General features: G+C 38.4%; 1 protein-coding gene across 3 annotated transcripts in view; it reads left to right on the top strand.

Annotated features, from left to right (window-relative positions):
* The window catches only part of COL19A1 (collagen type XIX alpha 1 chain), a 398,856-nt gene that overhangs the window by 165,748 nt on the left and 207,257 nt on the right, over window positions 1-25,851 (top strand). For 2 of the 3 annotated variants that reach the window (XM_082474165.1, XM_082474164.1), the window contains one exon: window positions 12,005-12,058. The exons of the other annotated variant lie outside the window; for it this stretch is intronic. In XM_082474165.1, the coding sequence (XP_082330291.1) occupies window positions 12,005-12,058 (54 nt within the window). The remainder of the gene's footprint in view (window positions 1-12,004; window positions 12,059-25,851) is intronic. 3 annotated transcript variants of the gene reach the window in all.

Below are 25,851 nucleotides of genomic sequence, written 5' to 3'. Positions count from 1 at the left end.
GTTTACTAAAATTCAGTGAACTGAACATGTCAATATTATGGTGTATAAATTATACCTTAATAAATCTGTTAAGAAGATACTTAGGTTGGAAGTAGAAATTTGGGGCTCATCAGCATATAGATGGTGACTCTAGCTATAAAAGTAGAGATGATACCGGGAAAGTCTGCTGAAAAGGAAGACAGAAGAAGCTGTTTTCTGCAGATCCCTGTGGAAGAGCAACATTTAGACGATGCAGCAAAAAAAGAAAATGAGGAAATGTGGCTACTGAGGTAGAATAAAAACCAAACAAATATAGTGTCTCAGCAAGCAGTTATTTCTAGGAGGGTTTGGTCAAAAAGATATCAAATGCTACCGATGGGTCAAAGGAGAAAAAAGACTGTACGGCATCTGATGGTCACCTGAGACCTTGGCATGAGCGGTTTTTGAGCAACAGGGAGGGTCCAAGTCAATCTGGAGTGGCCTGCAAAGTGAGTGAGAAGTAACAGAATGCAGACAAGAAGTATCAGAGCCTGTTTCCAAAGCTTATCTGAAAATGGAAGGAGCAGATGAAGCAGAGACCAACAGGAGAGGAAAGTGAGAGGTTTTGTTTTAGTAGAAGATTCAACAACCTCTTTCAGCAGGAGCAGGGGGATGGAACAGAGGATGAAACAATTCTTCCATGCTTTACAATAGAGGAAAGGACGGTATCGATGTAAGTGAATTCGGAGATTTCAAGGCATTAAGGGAAGGTTTGTGTGACAGCATCTGTTTTCTCCGTGGGAACCATGCTCACCCGAGGGTAAGAGCAGCAGTCTTAATACCGAGGGTTTGAAGGAAACAGGGTAGTGTAAGGACCTAGAATGAGGTTAGTGATCGCGATTCTATAATGGCACTTATCGGCCCAGTTGTGTGACTTTCTCTAGGACTGGTCAGCAGCTGAGGAATAAGAGGTGGACAGTTGGACTCCTTGAGGTTGGCTCCGTCAGAGAGACAGAAGAACAAGTGTGTTCAGAGTAGTGGTGAAAGAGTGGATGAAGTAAGAATGCAGACAGAAACGAAGACACTGGGGTCTGATGGACACTTTTTTCACTTGGGTTCTCCTGACTTAGAAGCAGGTGGTTTATTTAACAGGGGTCTCAAGAAGCAGGAGTAAGGGGATGGGGAAAAGCTAATTAAAAAAGGCACATTTTTAGCTGCTTATCATTGTAGGCAGCTGAGGCTGAGACGTGCTGGGGATCCCTGAGGAACCCTGTAGAATGTGCTTTACAGTTGTCTCTCTACAGGACAGGAGGCTGGCACATTAATCCAACTCCAGTTACCCTTTGGTGGAGGGCTGCTTCAAGGGCTCTTAAATTCCCCCCACCCCCTTAGATGTTGACAGTGTCTAAGAGTCCTTAGGAACTGAACACAGCTTCAGCTTGAGAGTTGAGCCTAGGGCATGTGGTACAAGGTAAATTACACCAAGTGAAGGAAAGTCCCTATGAGGTCAAAGTAACAGCAAATAACTTGGGATAGTAGGAGGAGTTCTTTGGTTGTGTGAAAGTTACATATGTCCTCTGAGCTACTGATTTATCATCAGTAAAAGGGGATGAGAACATGCAACTTGCAGAGTTACTGCTACAAGTAACAGGAGCCCTTTCTATGTAAAGTGCTCGGCACAGAGCCTGGCCTATAGTAAAGCACACAGAATAGAAGCCAGTGTATTATTGCTACTATCTATTGAAATATCAGTAATGTTAATAACTACCTGCATTGTGGATAATAATAGATTAATCCAAACTCTGTAAAAGAGTTCCACTACTTACCTGAACACAATATTTTGCATACCAAGGCACTGTGATTTTGTTTTGAAGGATATTAAATTTTGGTATGGTTTTTTTAAACCATTTTTTAATGAAGTATAGTTAATTTACAGTATTGTGTTAGCTTCAGGTGTACAGTAAAGTGATTCAGTTACATATACATTCTTTTTCAGATTCTTTTCCATCATAGGTTATTACAAGACATTGAATATAGTTCCCTGTGCTATACAGTAGGTCCCTGTTGTTTATCTGTTTTATGCATAATAGTGTGTATATGTTAATCCCAAACTCCTAATTTATCTATTCCCCGTACCCACCCCTGCTATCCCCTCTGGTAACCGTAAGTTTGTTTTCTATGTCTGTAAGTCTGTTTCTGTTTTATAAATAAGTTCATTTGTATCATTTTTTAAAATTCCACGTATAAGTGATACCATATGATATTTGTCTTTCTCTGTCTGACTTACTTCACTTAATATGATAATCTAGGTCCATCCATGTTGCTGCAAATGGCATTATTTCATAAATTTTGGTGTAGTTTTGAAAATAGCTTCATCAAAGAATGGGTATGGGAAAAATGTTAAATGTAATCTGATTTCCATTTATCCTCTTTCCTTTGGTTGGGATTGCATTTAAGTTTTGTCAGACTAGAATGACTGTATTTTCAAAGAAATCTCCAGAGATGTTTTACTGGTTTTGTTTTTGAATCTTCTGCATTTGAATTTATCCAAACACTGAGAAACAATCTAAATGCAGCTACACTCTAACAACTTCTGATGTCAAATAAATTTTCTTTAATTCTGGCTTATTAATGCTGTAGTTTTGTTTTCACTCATTTTCTTCTCAATGGAGAAAAAAGGAACAACTGGTTACTATTGTCAGCTTTCTTTTGTTTGAGATTTATTAAGTATGCAATGCTTGAATATCTTTTTTTTTTCTGTCTGGATATAGAACTCCCACTGCTTTCAAAGAATGATAGAATTTACAATAACAAAGCTTTAGAGCTCACCTTGTCCCAGTATATAACCTGATGAATTAATACTAGTTAAAATATTAGTAATTGTCATCTAGCATTTCTTTTGTATTCCTTGTGGGTAATTGCCTGATGTGTCCTTTGCTCAATTACCAGTTAGTATATTATTCTTTTTCTTACGAATGATAAAACCTCTGTGTATTAATGATGTTAACCATTAAGCCACCATATGATGCTTTTTTTCCCATTTTGTCACTTGCCCTTTAGTTTAGTTTATATTTTTGCCTTACAAGTTTATAATTAGTATTTTGTCAAATATATTATTTTTTATGAATTTCTCTTTTTTGTTTCTGTACTTAGAGACACCTTACTCACCATGAGTTCTAAGCTATGTTTCACTTATATTTTCTTCTGCTCCTTTAACATTTTTAGTTTTAAGTGGGCTATCTAACCCATCCAGAATTCACTTTAATGCAAGATTGCACTTACTCCTAATAAAGTCCATGGTGTTTATATAGCATATTGTTTCAGTCTAACATTTCATATCATGAATATGAAATGAAATGTTCATAATATATATCAGTGGCTCTCAGCTGAAGACAGTTTTGCCCTCTATGGGAAGTTGGGCAATATCTGGAGATATTTTAATATCTGGAGATATTTTATTTGTTAAGACTGCAGGTAGGTAGGGTGCAAGAGAGGCTGGCTACTGGCCTTTAGTGAATAGAGGCCAGGATGATGCTAAACATCCTATAATGTACAGGAGAGCCCTTGCAAGGAAGAATTGTCAATGATGCCAAGAGTAAGAGATCTTGATCGGAGAGAGGAGAGAGGGAGAGAGAGAGAGAAAGAGAGAGAGAGATATTGATTGAGAGGTCCTATGCCAGTTACAGGCTCATCAATAGTGATAGTACCTGGCTGATACTTGTTTCCTACCCTGAGGGGCATTGTCAGAGACTTTGCCTCCTGATTTGCAGAAAACCAGATTTCTACATTGTATTTTTGCTTATCCCCAGTCTGTTTTAAAAACAAATGAGCTTAATAGTTTTAGAGCACAGATTGTGGAGCCATAGTGCCTGGGTTGAATCAGGATCCTGCCCCCTTTAAGTTGTGTGACATTGGGCAAGTTACTTAACCTCTCTGTCTTCAGTCCCCTTATCTGTAAAATGAGGGTAATAATCGTATCTTTACCCCAGATTGTCAGAGAATTGCAGGATGCTTAAAGCAGTGCTTGGCACATAGTAAACATTATAGAAGGGTTGGTGACAGTGTTAATAATAAAGTAAATGACTTTTTTTTAATGAACCTTATTTGATCACCATGGCCCCTACTTCTTATATTAAAAGTAATACTTTTTAAAATTGATTGCAGATTTTTGCCACTGATCAATTTGAAGCGGCATGTTTCTTCTTTAGCCATCTGCCACATTTCTTGTGCCCTTGCCATGCCGCATAAACCCCATCAGACCATCAGCTCTGTTCTCTATATTATTGTTGTTAACTATTATTTAACTTTTATAACCGACAAGTTGCAGGTTTCCTTGTAGGCACATATCTCTTTAATATTTAGAGTTGCTTATGCTTTCTATGAGAACCATTAATTTTGAATAAAGACTGTATTCATTTTTAGTTACATTCTGAAAGTCAATGATGATATCTATGGAATTATATTTGTCTTCTTGTGTCAAAAAATTCAGTTTATTCTATTAACTTGTGCGGAATACATTTTATATAGATATCTAGACACTGTGTTGTTTTGGATCCCCTTACTAGATATTTTCTTCTGGGTATTTCTGAACCTCTTAATTTCTATTTTGCTTTCTGTCATATATGCCCCTCTCTGGATTAGTACATTCCAGTGGAATTTTCTGTGGTGATGTAAATATTCCATCCTACACAGTCCAGTATAGTCGGCACTACTGAGCACTTGAAATGTGGCTAGGGAAACTGAAAAACTGAATTTTAAATTTTATTAAATAGCCATGTGTGGCCAGCGGCTACGAGCCTGGAGAGCCCAGCTCTGCAGCATCTCCTTACCCTCCGTTTCCAGTTTAACGTCTTCAGTCTCATTATGTCTTGAATGTGTTGCACTGAATGTGTTTGTGTGGCCTTTTGTTTATCCTATACATTATATGTATTTCTTGTATTGCAAGTAATCAAATTATTTTTACTTCATTTCCTGTGTTTTCAATATGGTAATAATGCATACTCTTAGATGATTGCGTAAGGGTAGAAAACTTTTCTTCCCTTCTTCCCTTCTAGGTTCTTTGACTGGTCTAATAATTAAATTGACATACGATAGACTAACAGGAGAAAAAGAAAGTTTTAGTACCAGAGCCCCATAAATATATGACACCCAAAGGCAGTCCGGCAGTTGAGGCTTATCTGCCATCGGACCTAAGGAGTGGGATGGGCCAGGCTTGGAAGGGGAGGAAGACCACTCACGGAAGGATGAGAAGGGCATATGTGTGGTAATCAGATGTTTGCCTGTCATGTAGACAATTCTTTAGATACAACGTTATCTCTGGTAATGGTTCTGTTTCTGGGCCAAGCCCCCTATTAAATTCTTTTAGGCAGTTAAGGGAGAGGGAAAAAAGCTGTTCCTGTGTCTTATGGGGCTTAATTGCCTTTAGTTCAATGCAGTCCACATGCCAAAGTGGCACATTTTGGGGTGGTTTGTGCTGCTGGCATTTAATTGGGACTGTACATGTGTATTTCTACTTGTAAAATATTTAAAATATTATCTCTTAAAATCAGGTGCTTGCTTTTCTTTTTTTCTTTTTATTGAAGTATAATTGATTTATAGTATTATGTTAGTTTCAGGTGTACAGCAAAGTGATTCAATAGTTTTATAGATTATACTCCATTTAAAGTTATTACAAAATAATGGCTATATATCCCTGTGCTGTATAATATATCTTTGTAGTTAATTTGTTCTATACATAGCAGTTGGTACCTCTTAGTCCCATAGCCCTATGGTGCCCTAACTTCTTCTCTCTCTCCACTGATAACCACTAGTTTGTTTTCTAGTTCTGTTTTGTTATATTCATTCGTTTTATATTTTTATATTCCACATATAGGTGATAACATAGAGTATTTGTCTTTCATCTGACTTATTTAACTAAGTATAATGCCCTCCAGACCTCTCCATATTGCTGCAAATGGCAAAATGACATTCTTTTTTATGGCTGAGTAGTATTCCTGTGTGTGTGTGTGTGTGTGTGTGTGTGTGTGTGTGTGTACACCACATCTTCTATATCTGTTCATCTGTTCATGGACACTTAGGTTGCTTCCATATCTCAGCTATTGCAAATAATGCTGTGAACATTGGGGTGCATGCATCTTTTCAAATTAGTGTTTTTGTTTTCTTTAGATATATGCCCAGGAGTGGAATTGCTGGGTCATATGGTAGTTCTATTTTCAGTTTTTTGAGGAACCTACATACAGCCACTGTTTTTCACAGTGGCTGCACCAATTTACATTCCCAACAACAGTGTACAAGGGCTCCCTTCTCTCCACATCCTCGCCAACATTTATTATTTGTGGTCTTTCTGATGATAGCTCTTCTCACAGGTGTGAGGTGATATCTCATTGTGGTTTTGATTTGCATTTCTCTAATGATTACAGTGTTGAACATCTTTTCATTGCCTGTCAGCCATCTGTATGTCTTCTTTGGAAAAATGTCTATTCAGGTCTTCTGTCCATTTTTTAATTGGGTTGTTTTTTTATTTGATATTGAGTTATATGAACTGTTTTTGTATTTTGGATATTAACTCCTTATCAGTCATATCATTTGCAAATATTTTCTCCCACTCATTATGTTGTTTTTTTGTTTTTGTTGCTGTGTAAAAGTTTTTAAGTTTAATTAGTTCCAATTAGTTTACTCTTGCTTTTGTTTCCTTTGCCTTAGGAGACAGATCCATACAGATATTGCTATTATTTATGTCAGTGATCTGCCTATGTTTTCTTCTAGGAGTTCTATGGTTTCCGGACTTACATTTAGGTCTTTAATCCATTTTGAGTTTATTTTTCTATACGGTGTGAGAAAATGTTCTAACTTTATTCTTTTACACATACAATAACTGTCCAGGTTTCCCAGCACCACTTATTGAAAAGACTGTTTTTTCTCCATTGTATATTCCTGCCTCCTTTGTCATAGATAAATTGACTATAGGTTAGTGGGTTTGTTTCTGGGATTTTTGTCCTGTTCCATTGATCTATGTGTCTGTTTTTGTGCCATTGCCATGCTGTTTTGATTACTGTAGCTTTGTAGTATAGCCTGAAGTCAGGGAATGTGATATGTGTAGCTTTTTTTTTTTTTTGGAAGCTTTCTTTGGCAATTTGGGGTCTTTTCTAATTCCATATGAATTTGGGGGTTAGGTGTTCTAGTTCTGTGAAAAATATCCTGGGTATTTTGATAGGGATTGCATTGAATCTGTAGATTGTCTGGGGTAGTATGGTCATTTTAACAATATTAACTTTACCAATCCATGAACATGGTATATCTTTCCATCTCTTTGTGTCATCTTCAATTTCTTTCATCAGTGTCTTATAGTTTTCAGAGTACAGGTCTTTTACCTCCTTAGTTATATTTATTCCTAGGTATTCTAGTCTTTCTGATGCAACTGTAAATGAGATTGTTTCCTTAATTTCTTTTTCTGATAGTTCATTGTTAGTGTATAGACATGCAACAGATTTCTGTGTATTAATTTTGTATCCTGAAATTTTACTGAATTCATTGATGAGATCTAGTAGTTTTTTGGTGGTGTCTTTAGGGTTTTCTACGTATAGTATCAGGTCATGTGCAAACAGTGACAGTTTTACTTCTTCCTTTCCAATTCGGATGATTTTATTTCTTTTTCTGTCTTGATTGCTGTGGGTAGGACTTCCGATACTACTTGAATAAACGTCGTGATAGAAGACATCCTTGGCTTTTTCCTGATCTTAGAGGAAATGTTTTCAACTTTTCACTGTTGAGTATGATTTGAGCTGTGGGCCTATTATATATGGCCTTCATTATGTTGAGGTACGTTCCCTCTATTCCCACTCTGTGGAGAGTTTTTGTCATAAATGGATGTTGAATTTGAAAAGTTTTTTCTGCATCTATTGAGATGATTATATGATTTCTGTTCTTCAATTTGTTAATGTGGTGTGTCACACTGGTTTGCAAATACTGAGCCATCCATGCATCTGGGATAAATCCCACTTGATCATGATGTATGATCCTTTTGATCTATGGTTGGATTCAGTTTGCTAATATTTTGTTGAGGATTTTTGCATTAGTGATTTTGGCCTGTAGTTTTCTTTCTTTTTTGTGATATCTTTATCTGGTGATGCTAGCTTTATAGAATGAGTTCGGAAGCATTCCTTCCTCTACAAGTTTTTGGAATAGTTTGAGAAGGATAGATGTTAACTCTTCTCTAAATGCTTGGTAGCATTCACCTGTGAAGACATTTGGTCCTGGACTTGAGTTTTGTTTTGTTTTGTTACTGATTCAATTACATTACTGGTAATTGGTCTGTTCATATTTTCTATTTCTTCCAGGTTCAGTCTTGGGAGATTATACATTTCTTGGAATTTGTCCATTTCTTCTAGGTTTTCCATTTTATTGGCATATAGTTGTTCATAGTAATCTTTTATGATCCTTTGTATTTCTGTGGTGTTGGTTGTAACTTCTCCTTTTCCATTTCTGATTTTATTGATTTAGACCCTCCCTCTTTTTTTTTTTTTTTATGAGTCTGGCCAAAGGTTTATCAATTTTGTTTATCTTTTCAAAGATCCAGCTCTTATTTCATTGATATTTTCTATTGTTTTTTAGTTTCTATTTCATTTATTTCTCCTCTGATCTTTATGATTTATTTCCTTCTACTAATTTTGGATTTTGGTCATTTTTCTTTTTCCAGTTCCTTTAGGTATAAGGTTAGGTTGTTTATTTAAGCTTTTTCTTGTTTCTTGAGGTACGCTTGTATCACTATAAACTTCCCCATTAGAACTGCTTTTGCTGCATCCCATAGATTTTTGGATTGTTGTGTTTTCATTTTCATTTGTCGCCATATATCTTTTCATTTCTTCTTTGATTTCTTCAGTGATTCATTGGTTGTTTAGTAGCATATTGTTTCGCTTCTACATGTCTGTGGTTTCTTTGTATTTTTTTCTTGTAGTTAATTTCTAGTCTCAGACTATTGTCGTCAGAAAAGATGCTTGATATAATTTCAATCTTCTTAAAATTATTGAGACTTGTGGCCTAGAATGTGATTTATTCTGTAGAATGTTCTATGTGCACTTGAAAATAATGTGTATTCATTTTTTTGGTGAATGGAATGTCCTGTATATATCTGTTTAATTCATCTGATCTAATGTGTCATTTAAGACCCATGTTTCCTCATTGATTTTCTGTCTGGGTGATCTGCCCATGGATGTAAGTGGGTGTTAATGTCCCCTACTATTATTGTGTTAGTTACAATTCTCCCTTTGTGTCTGTTAATATTTGTTTTATGTGTATAGGTGTTCCTATGTTGAGTTCATATATATTTACAATTGTTATATCTTCTTTGATTGATCCCTTGATCATTAAGTAATGTCCTTCTTTGTCTCTTGTTTATAGCTTTGAAGTCTATTTTGTCTGAAAAATTATTGCCACCCCAGCTTTCCTTTTTGTTAATTGAAGTATAGTTGATTTACAATATTATATTAGTTTCAGGTGTACAACATAGTGATTCAGTATTTTTACAGATTATATTCTCCTTAAAGTTATTACAAAACAATAGCTATATTTCCCTGTACTGTACACTATATTCTTGTTGCTTTTCTATTTTACCCATAGTAGTTTGTATCTCTTAATCCCAGACCCTTGTCTTGCCCACTGGCAGGCAGAGCCAGGTCTTGGGGTCTCTAGGTGCAGAGCCCAGGCGTCCCAGAGTGGGCCAATTCCTGACACAGCTGGCTTTAGGGTCTGGGGTGTCCTGAAGCTTGTTTCAGCCTGCTGGTGAGTGGGGTCAGATCCTGGGGCAGCTGGCTGAGTGGCCCATGGTGTCTCACAGCTGGCGTTGGCCTGCTGGTGAGTGGGGTTGGATCCCAGGGTGTCCTGTAACTGGTGTCTGCCCACTGGTGAGTGAGGCTGGTCCTGAAGCTAGAGCAGGCTGGCTGGTAGGCGGGGCCAGGCCCCACGTCTCTGGCTTCAGGGCCCTGGGAGTCCCAGGTCTAGTGCCTGCACACTGGTGTGTGGAGCTGGATCTTCAGCCCTCTGGTGGGCAGGGATGTGTCCAGGGGCAGCTGTGGACTCAGGGGGTCTTAAGGCAGCCTGCTTGCTGGTGAGCTTTGCCCCCACCCAGTTAGTTGCTTGTCCTGAGACGTCCCAGCACTGGCACCTACAGGCTGTTGAGCCAGTGTGGGTCTGGGTCCTGGGGCTGATAAGCTAGAAGGAGGATTCCACAATTGGGCTTCCCAGTGCCAGTGTCAACACGGTAGAATGAGCTCCCGCAAATGGCTGCTGCCGGTGTCTGTGTCCCCAGGGTGAGCTCCACTTGCCTCCTTCTCCTCTGGGAGACTCTTCAAGATCAGCAGGTGGGTCTGACCCAGGGTCCTTTCAAGTTACTGCTTCTGTCCTGGGTCCCAGATCATGTGAGATTTTGTGTGCACCTTTTAAGGGTGGAGTCTCTATTTCCCACAGCCCCCATGGCTCTCCCCAAAGTGATCCCCACTGGCCTTCAAAGCCAAATGTTCTGGGGCTCGTCTTCCCAGTGCAGGACCACCAGGCTGGGGACCCCAATGTGGGGCCCAGACCCCTTGCTCCTTGGGGAGAATCTCTGCAATTGTAATTATTCTCCCATTTGTGGGTCACTTACCCAGGGGTATGGGTCTGGGTCCCCACCCCTCCTACCTGTCTTGTTGTGGTTCCTTCTTTATCTCTTTAGTTGTATAAGATCCCTTCTGCTAGTCTTCATTGGTAGGTGCTCTATAAATAGTTGTAAATTTGTTGTACCCAGGAGAGGAGGTGAGCTCAGGTTCCTACTCCACCATCTTGGCCCAGGAGGTGCTTGCTTTTCCTTTTTTGCAAATAAAAATATTAATGTTTATTGCCTTAAAAAATGAAGAGCAAAGGAATATATAAAGAAGGGAATAAAATCACCCTAGTGGCACAAAGCAGAGATAACTACTACCACTACTATTACTACTATACACACGCAGAGTGATGTGTGATGCACTTGGAACTTGAATGAGTTCTTTCTACACATAATATATTCTTTTATATTTAAACACTTTACAAATTATACAAATAATACATGTTTATTGTTTAAAAATTGAAAAACACTGAAGAGTATACTGAAGGAAATAAAATCATCCATAGTCACAGCATGCATAGATTATTTATTTTTATTTTTCTGATTTGTTTTCTTCCAATAGCGTTTCTAAGACCCATAGGTAGGTTTATACACAGGTAGGTAGGTGGATGTTCAGGTAGACAAGCATTTTTAAAAAATTTTTTGAATTATACTATAGCTATGCAGGGTGTACCAATAAAAGTATATACCTTTCAGATAGTAATCAGACAAAAATATATGCAGCTATGAGATGTGTCATCAACAATGGTATTAGTGGCCATTTTGAACATTTATAACTTTACAGTAATAAAAATAGATATTAACATTTATTCACTAAATTTGGTAATCAAATACTTGTATCTTTTTTATATTGTGAGAGCTTTCCTATAGTATAAAATAAAATTCATAAACATGATTTTAATGGTTGCAGCTTATTCCACTGTATCTATATACCATAATTTATCTACCCAGTTCCCTATTATTAGACATTTAGTATGTTTCTCTTTTTACTACTATAAATAGCATTGCACTCTACATCTTACTGCCTAAAACTTTTCATCTCTTATTATTTCCTTAGGATACATTCTTAGCAGCAAAATCACTGGGCCCAATGACATGAGCAGATTTAAGACCCTTGATATATATTGCCAAATTGCCCTCCAGGAAATTCTTTGTTGCTTATAGAAAAAAATAAATAATCCTTGTTCTATTTATACTCTTTAATCATTATCATTTCCATGCAGCTTTTTTTGAACCTTTAAACTTCTCTTCAGTTTTAGGACTCAGAATTGTTTTTTAATAAATGTTTCCTTCAAGGGATTAGCGAAGTAATCATGTCATTATAAATACCCAAACAACAGCAATTCCCTTGTTTTTTCTTAGTAAAGGTTTTCAGATGTAACATTTTTCATTGTATAAATTGTTTCTTTCTAGGGTGCACAAGGAGAAAAAGGAGATCCAGGTTTGGCCGGAGTTAATGGGCAAGATGTAAGCCTAACTTTCTTTTTTCTAACATTGTGTTAACATTTTGCTGCTGAAATATGCTAACTATCTAATGCTATTGAGACTTGACTATGCTTGGAAGAACTAGCCACAGTCATTGCGAAGTCAAGAATCAAGGTCGTTTTTTACGTGGCTCAGTGGAGCCCCAGTATTTTTTTTTTTTAAAGGCCACTGACTTTATTGATTTAAAAAGCTTTACAGAGACAGTGACTATCCTGCCCAAAAGAGGGCCAAAGAGCATGAAACAGACCGGGTAGGGGGAGCTATGTGGTCCTTGGCCAGCTTCTGGTGCTAAAGAAAAATGAGGACCTTCTTAGGAAACGGCTGAAGGACACATGCGGCGCCAGTATTTTTAGTCTCGTAACGACCAGGTAGTTCCCTGGCTTTAGATGCCTCTTACGTGTACTCATCCTTCACAGCCCTTTCTTCCTTGCTATTTCTGGCTTGCATTTCTTCTATCTTCCTTTCTCTGTCTTTTTTCTTCTTGCCTGTGTTCTGCTGTGACCTGTGTTCTTACCCAGGTTACTTTTCATCTTACCCCCAATCTCCATCTCCTGAGGGGTCTGCAGAGGTTGATCTCAGTGATGAGAAGGGAAGAAGGGAGGGAACCATGTGTATCTGTGTCGCTCCCCTCCATTGCACCTATTCCCCAACCTCAGGGCTCCTCTCTCTGTCCCAGGGAACATCCCTGAGTCCTCCCCTGCACCCTACCCCCGCCCCCCACCCAGGACAGCTGTCCCCCCGGAGCTTCACTTGGGTTCTTATGATGGAGTTCGGAGGACAGACCAAATCTGGGCTTCCCTCTAAATGTAGATTACTCCCCCTTCAGGACATCAGATGCACCATTTACTGTAGATATACTAACTTTACTAAGGCAGGTATCCACAATGAAAATTATTTTTTCTCACAGTTCCCTTATTCATTTGCATAAAAGTGTTTCAGAAAGGTTCTGAAGGACCATACTACTTACTTTCTGGATAAAAGAATAAGGAAGCTAGATCCAGTTCCCTAATGCCCTAGAGGTGCTATGAAATCCATCTGGTCTGCAGTAGATGGTTGCACACAGTGGGAAGGGAGGCTGAACTGTCCCTGGGGCCTGTGGACAAATAAGAGGGATACTGGGAGCGGGAGAGAAACATCCCAGGAGTTAACTCTACTAATTACCGTGGGCTTGAGGCTCTAGCCCCCCGCAGCTTTACTCTCTTACTTCCTAAGAAGCCCCATTCACATCTTTAATATGGCATCCTTCTTGTTTCTGTCTTCTTCGAAGGGATTTTTCTCCACCAGAGACCGGGAGCTAGCACCAGTGGTTGGAGCTAAGGGAGTCTCTGCATTTTCTTGCCTCCTTACAGTACATCAGGATGCTGAATGTCCTAACCATTGGCCCGTACACTTAATAGAGCATCTAATTCCCCCCCCCTCCCCCGACCCTGTCACGGGAGATCCTGGTGTCGTGGGAAGTCAGAGCCCAGTGTATGTCCCAGTTCTGTCACTAGTTGAGAAAATCACTTCTCAGAGTCTGTAAGGTGACAGCCTTAGAATAGATTCTAAAGTCCCCATCACTGCAATGCCCTATCATTTAATACAAAGAGATTACTAAGATTAATTAGGATTACAGTCTTGAAAAGCATGATGAAACTTGAAGCATTCATTCAGGTGTTTGTACTTTCAGCTGCATGTAAGGCAATGTAGGGAAAACACGATGGGGATACAGCTGGAGCCCAGGCATGGTCAGTGCTCTGTGTGAAAGTGTTCGCCTTTCCTCCTCTGGCTGGGGGTGTGGGGTGATGCGGTTTGTGTTGTGTTTAAAGGAAGAGTCCTTTCACAGCATGTTCTGCAAAATGCACAGAATTGAGGCCTTTGCCTGTGCTTTTGTTCTTCCTATCATACTCTTTATGAGAGCAAAGACCATTTCTTGCAGTTGCTAGTACTTAGTAGATGTTTGGAGTAAGTTCTCAATAATTAGTTGCTAAATTTTCATGTTAAAACTTGAGAGATTATTATAATAGTCTAAAATATAAGTAATTAGAACCTAAACTAGGAAAACAGAGGTGAAAGGGAGTGCACAGTGATATTGCAGAGGTAAAATACATGCAATTTGGTGCTTGATTGCAGTGAAAACTCAAAAATAGCCCAAGGTTTTGACCATTCATTACAGGAAGGATATTATCTCATGATAAATGTAGGAGTGTTGAGAGAGATCAACTACAGCGTTGCAAAAGATAACCAAGCTGCATGTATGCCGCTCCCCGAGATACAGGAGCAAAACAGGGATTTTTATTTTATTTTATTTTATTGGCCACGCCTCGCGGCATGCGGGATCCTAGTTCCCCAACCAGGGATCGAACCCGTGCCCCCTGCAGTGGAAGCACGGATTCTCAACCACTGGACCACCAGGGAAGTCCCAAAACAAGGATTTTTAGAAGTTCATTAAGATAGTGTTAGAATTGAAATAGAGAAAGGATTTATCCAAACACTCGAATAAAACTGGAAGGAGATTTGAGGGGTTGGAACCTGAAATATAGTCACATTAACTTAAAGATTTGAAAACTTTTCTTACGGTATCTTAAAGTAAGGCGATTTGGCTTTTTAGAATTAATCAGTTGTACACACATAGATATGAGTGCCTTCTACTTGCCCAGATCTAAAGACCATCTTGCTGAGAAAGCCCCCAGCCTAGTGGGTAGTGTGACCTTTCCTCTTTGACAAGGGTCTGGGAAGAGTCCTTCACACCCCCCCATCCACGGGTGTGTTATTCCTTTAGCACCATCACTGTCTCGTATAGCTCATTAGGTACATTATAAAGCGTGACAAAGCACATTAAGTTTTCTCATTTGGTTACTTAATTAATATTCCTTCCCTTAATTTTGCCAAAGGTATTCAGAGGTCATGACTAAGGAGAAATAAGAAAAAGTAATGAAAGTTCTCTTTTTACCCCTCTACTCTTACTAGGGGTAAAGAATCACATGCTCTGTTATTTATTCCATCGGTGGTAGTTTTAATATTGTGCCATAGTCCAAAAAACTGTTTTCATGAGGAATTTGAAATTCAGTCTTTACCCCAACTTTATGGGGTAGAAGGTGCAAGGGGTGATAGCATCCCTATTTTTAGAGGCAAGAAATAAGAGCTTATGAAATTAAGAAATTTTCTTTTAGAAAATGGTAAAATCAGCCTTTATCCCTTGTTTGACTGAAAAGTCTCTTAATTTTCCCACTAAGTCATGCCGCATTTCTCATTGTCTATTTTTCAATGGTAAAATAAACTGACTCCACGAACCAAAATCATTCAGCATTTATGACAGTTTGCTCTGCCTTTCAATAAGAACAGGTACACATTCTTAGGGAATGAAGGGCATTATAATAGCTATCTCAGTTTGCATTGAAGTCAAGCCATGATGGACATTTTAACTTCAGGAACATTCTGTTGGAATGCAAAGTGAATAACCTTAGTGGGCCAGGTCATGACAGCTACTTTCCAAGTCAGAGAAAATTGGAAGAATTTAATATTCCTGTGAAACAGATTCAAAGCCTTTTTATAGTCTTTATTCTTGTATATTAAATATATCTTGATGTAAATGTATCTTTTAATAATTTCATCTGTGCCAGCTTTCCCGCAAAGTGGACAAGCTCACTTCAGACAATGTAAACCTCCTTTAAAGGGAAGTATGCCAGTTCAGCTTTCTTAATGGGACACTCTTGGCATTTTGGTCATGATGGTTCTTTGCCACGTGGGACTATCGTGCAAGAGCAGAATGCATAGTGTCCTTGAGGCTCACCAACTAATCACCAGTAGCAGCTCTTCGTCATTAGGACAAAAAAAAAAATGTTCTGATATCTTTCTAAGTGCATCCGTGTGTGTGTGTGTGTGTGTGTAAACTTTGATTGATCTTCAAGGTACTGGGGTATTGGACTATACATGCTCGTATTTCCCTAATAGTTTAAATAATGCGTAACAAATATATATTGAAATTTTCAAAACTTTGAGTTACTAGAATTTAGCCTTCGAAATATAAGACCTCAGCTTCACATATTCTAGTTTGTAATTAAGTGATTTTGACTGTGACCTACTGTGAGATGCATTCAACAATGGCACCTTAAAACAGACTTGAGGGGGAATCTTAGAAAGTTGTTAACATGATCTTCAAAGCCAGACCACCTGGGCTCAAATCCCAGCTCTGCCACTACCCAGCTGGCGTACTAATTAGTACATTATTTATTGTCTCCGTGCCTGTTTCTTCATCTGCACAATAGGATGATAATATTAGTAGCACTAACTCATAGTCTTTTTTTTTTATGATTAAAGGGGTCATCATACATAAAGCATTTAGATCGGTGCCTTGCATACAGTAAGAGCTATATAAACATTTGCTATTATTAGAAACTTAAATAAAGCACATTTTCTCTAATATAGAGATAGGTAGATAGATAGATCTTTTTATTTATTTTTTGTGGGGTTATGTAATCTTGGAAAAGTAGATTTCAATTATTTAGTTTAGTCTTCTCTTTGCATCTTTGTTATTGTCTTTCAAACAACTCTTATCAGAATTACAGCATCTGATGTTTCTAAAATGGTCACGTTAATCTCCTTACACCAATGCAATCTGTATACTGAATACAAAAATACTGGAATCACAAAGGTGCGATATCGGCTGGCGACAGCTGGTGCCATTGCTAGGGAACAAGATGCAGTGGGTGGAAGATGGGGAAAATAATGAATAGTTGGGTTAAAAATTTTAACAAATAACATTACCTTGTATCAAATGATGTTTAAAGATGCTACATACCACCAGTAAGTAGGTCATCCAATAAAAATTAATTCATGGTCTACCTGCTTTTATAATTTTAGTTGTGATACTGTCCTTCAGCTTTCAGCTTGCATTTTTAAAAATTTTTATTGAGATATAGTTGATTTACAATGTTGTGTTAGTTTTAGGTGTACAGCAAAGTGAGCCATAAATATATATATATATATATATATATATATATATATATTCTTTTCTAGATTCATTTCCATTATAGGTTATTACAAGATATTGAGTATAGTTTCCTGTGCTATACAGTAGGTCCTTGTTGGCTATCTATTTCATATTTAGTGGGGGTATATTTTAATCCCAAACTTCTAATTTATCACTTCCCCCCTTGCCCTTTGGTAACTGTAAGTTTGTTTTCTATGGCTGTGAGTCTGTTTCTGGTTTGTAAATAAGTTCATTTTGCATTTGGATAAAGAGTGCCTGTCTCTCATAACATACAGAGCCCACTTCTGTGCTTTTGAGCATCTTTATATACACAAATTTTATTAAGAACCTTAATAATAGATGCCCATCTTATTCAGTATTAAATTCAGAGTCTGTTCCATTTTATTCTCACTCACTTATGGTGAGTGCTGTGTCTTTTTCTCCCCAGTACTCAATATCCATTGATAGCAACACTAATGTCACACGAGGAGAAAAATTGCACTTGAGGAAAGCATTACTGATCTACTTCTCGGAGCCTATTATGTTGCCATGGCCTTAACAACATAGTACTTGATCACAGGAGGACATGAGCTCCATTGTCCCATGTCAATGGCCAATAAAAGTAGAAGCTCGATGAGTGCAGTACTTCCCAATTGCATTTTATTGTATGTGAGTTAAAGCACAGTTGTTACATATCCATCAAACTGAGTACAGAACTGGACAGAACAATTAACTATCCCTTAGACTTGGGCTTGAAAAGTAAAAGCAACATTTATTAAGTGTCTACTCTGTGCTAAGTAATTTTACAACATATGAATCTCAGAACAACTCTTCAAGACAGCTATTACTTTCTTCTTTTGTTGAAGTATAGTTGATTTACAATGTTGTGTTAATTACTGCTATACAACAAATTGATTCAGTTATACATATATATATATATATACACACAATCTTTTTTATATATATTCTTTTCCATATGGTTTATCATAGGGTATTGAATATAGTTCCCTGTGCTATACAGTACGACCTTGTTTTTTATCTGTTCTATATATAAAAGCTTACATCTGCTAACCCCAACCTCCCATTCCCTCCCTGCCCCAAACCCCTCCCCATTGACAACCACCAGTCTGTTCTCTGTGTCCGTGATTCTGTTTCATAGATAGGTTCATTTGCATCATATTTTAGATTCCACATAGGAGCACTATCATATGATGTTTGTCTTTGTCTGGTTTACTTCACCTAGTATGATAATCTCTAGGTCCATCCATGTAGCTGCAGATGGCATTATTTCATTCTTTTTTATGGCTGAGTAATATCCCATTGTATACATGTACCACATCTTCTTTATCCATACCTCTGTTGATGGACATTTAGGTTGTTTCCATTAAGACAACTATTATTTATACCTATTGTATAGGGAAGCTTAAATAACGCACCCATGATAATGCACAAGTCCTTTCCTGACTGTCCTGAACTCCACGTGTCTGAGGTCCTGAGCACATCCAGGAGAATGAGGCGTTTCCGAGACCTGCTTCTGTCATGCCTGCTGTGCACATGTCTATCATAGTCCTCACTGCTCCCGTCATGCCTGCAGCTGGTTGCTTTATTACACCACCTCCTCCCCGAACAGTTGATTAAACCAGGGATAGTTAGCTGACACAACAGCAAGTAAGTCCCTACTCCAGAAGGTGCAGTTAGGGTTAGTTTGTCAGGCAGGAAGGTTAAAGTTTTTAATGTATTATTTTATGCTTCAAATAATATTTTCGTGGCATGTCACATATATGATGATTATGAATTATAGAAGTAACTGGAACACCGATCTACCCAGAGCTCAACCTAACGCCATGCGCACTGTAGAGTTAACCATTTTCCCAAATGTTGTGTTTCACGGTCCCTGCCATTATTAAAAACAATGACTTCCGATTACTGAGCCTGAACCAAGATGGTGGAGTAGAAGGACATGCTCTCACTCCCTCTTCTGAGAACACCAGAATCACAACTAACTGCTGAACAGTCATTGACAGGAAGACACTGGAACTCACCAAAACAGATACCCCACGTCCAAAGACAAAGGAGAAGCCACAATGAGACGGTAGGAGGGGCGCAATTACAATAAAATCAAATCCCATAACTGCTGGGTGGGTGACTCACAGACTGGAGAACACTTATACGACAGAAGTCCACCCACTGAAGTGAATGTTCTGAGCCCCACATCAGGCTTCCCAACCTGGGGGCCTGGCAATGGGAGGAGGAATTCCCAGAGATGGAAGGCTAGTGGGATTTGATTGCAGGACTTTGACAGGACTGGGGGAAACAGAGACTCCACTCTTGGAGGGCACACACAAAGTAGTGTATGCATCAGGACCCAGGGGAAGGAGCAGTGACCCCAGGGGAGACTGAACCAGACCTACCTGCTAGTGTTGGAGGATCTCCTGCAGAGGCGGGGGGTGGCTGTGGCTCACCATGGGGACAAGGACACTGGCAGCAGAAGTTCTGGGAAGTACTCCTTGGCGTGAGCCCTCCCAGAGTCTGTCATTAGCCCCACCAAAGAGCCCAGGTAGGCTCCAGTGTTGGGTTGCCTCAGGCCAAACAACCAATAGGGAGGGAACCCAGCCCCACCCATCAGCAGTCAAGCGGATTAAAGTTTTACTGAGCGCTACCCACCAGAGCAACAGCCAGCTCTACCCACCACTAGTCCCTCACATCAGGAAACTTGCAGAAGCCTCTTAGCCTCATCCACCAGAGGGCAGACAGTAGAAGCAAGAAGAACTACAGTCCTGCAGCCTGTGGAACAAAAGCCACATTCACAGAAAGATAGACAAAATGAAAAGTCACAGGGCTATGTACCAGATAAAGGAACAAGATAAAACCCCAGAAAAACAACTAAATGAAGTGAAGATAGGGAATCTTACAGAAAAAGAATAAAGAATAATGATAGTGAAGATGATCCAGGACCTCGGGAAAAAAATGGAGACAAAGATCAAGAAGATGAAAGAAATGTTTAACAAAAACCTAGAAGAATTAAGGAACAAACAAACAGAGATGAACAATACAATAACTGAAATGAAAAATACACTAGAAGGAATCAATAGCAGAATAACTGAGGCAGAAGAACGGATAAGTGACCTGGAAGACAGAATGGTGAAATTCACTGCTGCTGAACAGAATAAAGAAAAAAGAATGAAAAGAAATGAAGACAGCCTAAGACACCTCTGGGACAACATTAAACGCAGCAACATTCGCATTATAGGGGTCCCAGAAGGAGATGAGAGAGAGAAAGAACCAGAGAAAATATTTGAAGAGGTTATATTCGAAAACTTCCCTAACATGGGAAAGGAAATAGCCACCCAAGTCCAGGAAGCATAGAGAGTCCCATACACGATAAACCCAAGGAGAAACATGCCGAGACACATAGTAATCAAATTGGCAAAAATTAAAGACAAAGAAGAATTATTGAAAGCAGAAAGGGAAAAACAACAAATAACATACAAGGGAACTCCCATAAGGTTAACAGCTGATTTCTCAGCAGAAACTCTACAAGCCAGAAGGGAGTGGCATGATATACTTAAAGTGATGAAAGGGAAGACCCTACAACCAAGATTACTCTACCCGACAAGGATCTCATTCATATTCAATGGAGAAATCAAAAGCTTTACAGACAAGCAAAAGCTAAGAGAATTCAGCACCACCAAACCAGCTCTACAACAAATGCCAAAGAAACTTCTCTAAGTAGGAAACACAAGAGAAGAAAAGGACCTACAAAAACAAACCCAAAACAATTAAGAAAATGGTCACAGGAACATACATATCGATAATTGCCGTAAACGTGAATGGATTAAATGCTCCAACCAAAAGACACAGGCTTGCTGAATGGACTCAAAAACAAGACCCATATATATGCTGTCTACAGGAGACCCACTTCAGAACTAGGGACACATACAGACTGAAAGTGAGGGGATGGAAAAAGATATTCCATGCAAATGGAAATCAAAAGAAAGCTGGCGCAGCTACACTCATATCAGATAAAATAGACTTTAAAATAAAGAATGTTACAAGAGACAAGGAAGGACACTACAGAATGATCAAAGGATCAATCCAAGAAGAAGATATAACAATTATAAATATATATGCACACGACATAGGAGCACCTCAATACATAAGGCAACTGCTAACAGCTATAAAAGAGGAAATCGACAGTAACACAATAATAGTGGGGGACTTTAACACCTCACACCAATGGACAGATCATCCATAATGAAAATGAGGAAACACAAGCTTTAAATGACACAGTAGACCAGGTATGTTTAATTGATATTTATAGGACATTCCATCCAAAAACAGCAGATTACACTTTCTTCTCAAGTGCACACAGAACATTCTCCAGGATAGATCACATCTTGGGTCACAAATCGAGCCTCAGTAAATTTAAGAAAATTGAAATTATATCAAGCATCTTTTCCGACCACAACACTATGAGATTAGAAATCAATTACAGGGAAAAAAACGTAAAAAACACAAACACATGGAGGCTAAACACTACGTTACTAAATAACCAAGAGATCACTGAAGAAATCAAAGAGGAAATCAGAAAATACCTAGAGACAAATGACAATGAAAACACGACGATCCAAAACCTATGGGATGCAGCAAAAGCAGTTCTAAGAGGGAAGTTTATAGCTATACAAGCCTACCTCAAGAAACAGGAAAAATCTCAAATAAACAATCTAACCTTACACCTAAAGGAACTAGAGAAAGTAGAACAAACAAAACCCAAAGTTAGCAGAAGGAAAAGAATCATAAAGATCAGAGCAGAAGTAAATGAAATAGAAACAAAGAAGACAATAGCAAAGGTCAATAAAACTAAAAACTGGTTTTTTGAGAAGATAATATTGATAAACCTTTAGCTAGACTCATCAAGAAAAAGAGGGAGAGGACTCAAATCAATAAAATTAGAAATGAAAACAGAGAAGTTACAACAGACACCGCAGAAATGCAGAGCATCCTAAGAGACTACTACAAGCAACTCTATGCCAATAAAATGGACAACCTGGAAGAAATGGACAAATTTGTAGAAAGGTATAACCTTCCAAGATTGAACCAGGAGAAATAGAAAATATGAACAGACCAATCACAAATAATGAAATTGAAACTGTGATTAAAAATCTTCCAACAAACAAAGGTCCAGGACCAGATGGCTACACAGGTGTATTCTATCAACCATTTAGAGAAGAGCTAACACCCATCCTTCTCAAACGCTTCCAAAAAACTGGGGAGGAAGGAACACTCCCAAACTCATTCTGTGAGGCCACCATTACCCTGATACCAAAACCAGACAAAGATACTACAAAAAAAGAAAATTACAGGCCAATATCACTCATGAATATAGATGCAAAAGTCCTCAACAAAATACTAGCAAACAGAATCCAACAACACATTAAAAGGATCATACACCATGATCAAGTGGGATTTATCCCAGGGATGCAAGGATTCTTCAATATACGTAAATCAATCAATGTGATAAAGCATATTAACAAACTGAAGAAGAAAAACCATATGATCATCTCAATAGATGCAGAAAAAGCTTCTGACAAAATTCAACATCCATTTATGATAAAAACTCTGCAGAAAGTGGGCATAGAGGGAACCTACCTCAACATAATAAAGGCCATAGCAAACCCATAGCAAACATCATTCTCAATGGTGAAAAGCTGAAAGCATTTCCTCAAAGATCAGGAACAAGACAAGGATGTCCACTCTCACCACTATTATTCAACATAGTTTTGGAAGTCCTAGCCATGGCAATCAGAGAAGAAAAAGAAATAAAAGGAATACAAATTGGAAAAGAAGAAGTAAAACTGTCACTGTTTGCAGATGACATGATACTCTACATAGAGAATCCTAAAGATGCCACCAAAAAACTACTAGAGCTAATCAATGAATTTGGTAAAGTTACAGGATATAACATTAATGCACAGAAATCTCTTGCATTCCTATATACTAATGATGAAAAATCTGAAAGAGAAATTAAGGAAACACTACCATTTACCATTGCAATAAAAAGAATAAAATACCTAGAATAAACCTACCTAGGGAGACAAAAGACCTGTATGCAGAAAATTATAAGACACCGATGAAAGAAATTAAAGATGATACCAATGGATGGAGAGATATACCATGTTCTTCGATTGGAAGAATCAATATTGTGAAAATGACTATACTACCCAAAGCAATCTACAGTTTCAGTGCAATCCCTGTCAATTTACCAATGGCATTTTTTACAGAGCTACAATAAAAAATCTAAAAATTTGTATGGAAACACAAAAGACCCCAGATAGCCAAAGCTGTCTTGAGGGAAAAAAGTGGAGCTGGAGGAATCAGACTCCCTGACTTCAGACTATACTACAAAGCTACAGTAATCAAGACAATAAGGTACTGGCACAAAAACAGAAATATAGGTCAATGGAACAAGATAGAAAGCCCAGAGATAAACCCACATACCTATGGTCAGCTAATCTATGACAAAGGAGGCAAGGATATACAATGGAGAAAAGACAGTCTCTTCAATAAGTGGTGCTGGGGAAACTGGACAGCTACATGTAAAACAATTAAATTAGAACACTCCCTAACACCATACACAAAAATAGACTCAAAATGGATTAGAGACCTAAATGTAAGACCGGACACTATAAAACTCTTAGAGGAAAACATAGGAAGAACGCTCTTTGACATAAATCACAGCAAGATATTTTTTGATCCACCTCCTAGAGTAATGGAAATAAAAACAAAAGTAAATGGGACCTAATGAAACTTCAAAGCTTTTGCACAGCGAAGTAAACCATAAACAAGATGAAAAGACAACCCTCAGAATGGGAGAAAATATTTGCAGATGAATCAACGGACAAAGGATTAATCTCCAAAATATATAAACAGCTCATGCACCTCAATATTAAAAAAAACAAACAACGCAATCCAAAACTGGGCAGAAGACCTAAATAGACATTTCTCCGAAGAAGACATACAGATGGCCAAGAAGCACATGAAAAGCTGCTCAACATCACTAATTATTAGAGAAATGCAAATCAAAACTACAATGAGGTATCACTTCACACCAGTCAGAATGGCCATCATTAAAAAATCTACAAACAACAAATGCTGGAGAGGGTGTGGAGAAAAGGGAACCCTCTTGCACTGTTGGTGGGAATGTACATTGATACAGCCACTATGGAGAACAGTATGGAGGTTCCTTAAAAAACTAAAAATAAAATTATCATATGATCCAGCAATCCCACTCCTGGGCATATACCCAGAGAAAACCATAATTCAAAAGGAGTCATGTACCACAATGTTCATTGCAGCACTATTTACAATAGCCAGGTCATGGAAGCAACCTAAATGCCCATTGACAGATGAATGGATAAAGAAGATGTGGTACATGTATACAATGGAATATTACTCTGCCATAAAAAGGGACGAAATTGGGTCATTTGTTGAGACGTGGATGGATCTAGAGGCTGTCATACAGAGTAAAGTAAGTCAGAAAGAGAAGAACAAATATCGTATATTAGCGCATATATGTGGAACCTAGAAAAGTGGTACAGATGAACCGGTTTTCAGAGCAGAAATTGAGACACAGATGTAGAGAACAAACGTATGGATACCAAGGGGGGAAAGTGGGGAGGGGGGGCTGGTGGTGGGATGAATTGGCAAATTGGGATTGACATGTATACACTGATGTGTATAAAAAAATAAAATTCAAAAATTCAAAAAGTAAATAAATAAATAAATAAAACAATGACTTCCTACTTATCTGTTCGTAGGAGTACCGGGTTCAGTCTTGCATGTATGTAGATGTTCCATAATATTTGTTGCGTAAATAGAAAGTTGGTGTCTTTCTCCGCCATTTCTTTCTTCATGTTTGTTTTTTCTCTGGATGATGTTCTACCAGCAAGAAGAGCAAATACCCCTTTTTAGTAAATTTCTCAGCAGTAAATGGCACTCTGACAGTTGTTAAAATGGTAAAGAAGGCTTTTTGTTTTTAATATCTTTATTGGAGTATAATTGCTTTACAATGGTGTGTTAGTTTCTGCTTTATAACAAAGTGAATCAGCTATAAATATACACATATCCCCATATCTCCTCCCTCTTGCGTCTCCCTCCCACCCTCCCTATCCCACCCCTCTAGGTGGTCACAAAGCAGTGAGCTGATCTCCCTGTGCTATGTGGCTGCTTCCCACTAGCTATCTACTTTACATTTGGCAGTGTATATATGTCCATGCCACTCTCTCACTTCGGTCCCAGCTTACCCTTCCCCCTCCCCGTGTCCTCAATTCCATTCTCTACGTTTGCGTCTTTATTCCTGTCCTGCCCCTATGTTCTTCAGAACCTTTTTTTTTTTTTTTTTAGATTCCGTATATATGTGTTAGCATATGGTATTTGTTTTCCTCTTTCTGACTTCGCTCTGTGTGACAGACTCTAGGTCCATCCACCTCACTACAAATAACTCAGTTTCGTTTCTTTTTATGGCTGAGTAATATTCCATTGTATATATGTGCCACATCTTCTTTATCCTTTCATCTGTTGGTGGACACTTAGGTTGCTTCCATGTCCTGGCTATTGTCAATAGAGCTGCAATGAACATTGTGGTACATGACTCCTTTTGAAGTATGGTTTTCTCAGAGTATATGCCCAGGAGTGGGATTGCTGGGTTGTATGGTAGTTCTGTTTTTAGTTTTTTAAGGAACCTCCATACTGTTCTCCATAATGGCTGTATCAGTTTACATTCCCACCAACAGTGCAAGAGGGTTCCCTTTTCTCCACACCCTCT

This window comes from Balaenoptera physalus, assembly GCF_965194825.1.
Source record: "Balaenoptera physalus genome assembly, chromosome: 9".
Lineage (NCBI taxonomy): Eukaryota > Metazoa > Chordata > Mammalia > Artiodactyla > Balaenopteridae > Balaenoptera > Balaenoptera physalus.
This window is presented reverse-complemented; position numbering and strand designations above follow the sequence as displayed.